The sequence below is a fragment of the Myotis davidii genome, unplaced genomic scaffold (assembly GCF_000327345.1).
Source record: "Myotis davidii unplaced genomic scaffold, ASM32734v1 scaffold796, whole genome shotgun sequence".
NCBI lineage: Eukaryota > Metazoa > Chordata > Mammalia > Chiroptera > Vespertilionidae > Myotis > Myotis davidii.
In genome coordinates this window covers 364,912-366,415 of record NW_006287809.1, presented here as the reverse complement: position 1 = coordinate 366,415, position 1,504 = coordinate 364,912, and the positions used below count along the sequence as shown (strand labels likewise).

At 64.2% G+C, this 1,504-nt stretch overlaps 1 protein-coding gene across 1 annotated transcript in view; it reads left to right on the top strand.

Annotated features, from left to right (window-relative positions):
• The window catches only part of PPP1R37 (protein phosphatase 1 regulatory subunit 37), a gene marked incomplete at its 5' end in the record, with an annotated part of 6,112 nt that extends 4,950 nt beyond the window's left edge, over positions 1-1,162 (top strand). Inside the window, 3 exons of the mRNA XM_015561201.1 lie at positions 1-16; positions 306-396; positions 477-1,162. Coding sequence (XP_015416687.1) covers positions 1-16; positions 306-388 — 99 coding nt within the window. The remainder of the gene's footprint in view (positions 17-305; positions 397-476) is intronic.
• Between the last annotated feature and the right edge of the window lie 342 nt (positions 1,163-1,504).

The following is a 1,504-nucleotide window of genomic DNA, read 5'->3' as shown; positions in this document are numbered from 1 at the left end:
TGTGGCCTGGAACACGGGGAGGGGGGCTCTGGGGCAGGCTGACCGGGGGCCCTGTGTGCTGTGTGCGACCCCTGCCCATGAGCGGCCTTGGTTTGCGCTGAAATGGCCCTGTAGGGACAGGGCCGAGTAGGGCTTGGCCCTCGGGCCCCACCTGGCTTCCCGGGTCCTGGGGCTCTCCCTGGAGTCTGATCTCAGGGACCCTGGCCGGTGCTGCCCTGAGGGTCTGGCTTGGGCAGGGCTGGTGGGGACAGGCTGCCACCCTCCACCCGCCTGACGAGGCCGCCCACCCATTCCCCCCCGCGCAGAACTGAGCTGCTCCAAGAACGAGAAGGAGCTCGAGGAGCTGCTTCTGGAAGCCAGTCAGGAATCCGGGCAGGAGACACTGTGACACTTTAGGTGAGATGAGGGCCAGGGGCCTGGGGAGCCAGCGAGAGAGGCCCTGGCTCTGACAGGCCCCCCAATCTCTTCTCCCCAAGTTCCTTTTTTCCAGCCGGTCTTCTATGAGCTGAGGCCAGAGCCATGAGAACCTGCTCACCCTCACCCCCAGCCTTCCTGAGGCCCAGAGGCCAGGGGTGGGGGCGCCTTTCAGGGGACCCCTACCTCCCACAGCAACACTACACGGGGTGCAGGAGCTACAGGGAGTGGCCCTGTCCGTCCTGACTGGAGCACTCCTGTTTATGTGTCCAGCCCCTACGCCTCTGGGCCAGAGGAGGGGGAGTCTCCAAGGTCATCAGCCCCAAATCCACTGACTTTTCCGGAAGGGCCTGTTAGGCCAGGCTTGCCTGGGAGGGCAGGAGTCCTGGGTGGTGGTGGGATGCCCCCCAACCCCCATGGCGCTGGGCACGACGAGGCAGGAGGATGGTGTGGGGCAGTGAGTGGTGGTGGTGGTTGGACTTTGTAGAGCAGCCCCAGACAGGGTGCGGGTGGGGGATGGGGGCAGAGGATCAGAGCTTTCTTCTTAAGTGCAATAAATCTATCAGGGAGCTGGTGGGGGCGGCCAGGGCTCTGGGGACCCTGCTGTCCAGGCCGCTGGAAGCTGCGCCCTGAGAGGCACTACGACCCGGGGAGGGTGGGGTGGAGTGGGCAGAGGGCTGGGGAGGGGCTCCTGTCGGTGCAACTCTGTCCACACCTTTTCTAATAAACCAGAGCTGGTTCACCTCTGCCTTCTCTGCTCGTGCTCTTCCCGGTGGGAGTTCTGGACATGGGAGGGGAAGGTGGGCAGACAGCTCTGGTCCGGAGCACCTGCTGGGCTGTGGCAGCGGCCCCCCAGGAGACCCGGGGCTGCCCGTCCTGTACGGGTGTCCACATTCGTATCTAACAGCTCTCACGGCTAGTCCACTCTGTGCTCATCTTTCTTCAGAGGAAAAAACCCCAAATACTCTCCAGCTTTAGGTCCAGGGGTCAGGTGATGTGGCGCTCAGGTTCAGAGGTCACTCCTGTGCCCCCCAGTCACCGAGGGCTCAAGGAGAAGCAGGCACCAGCCTGTCCGCGCTGGCCCTGGGAG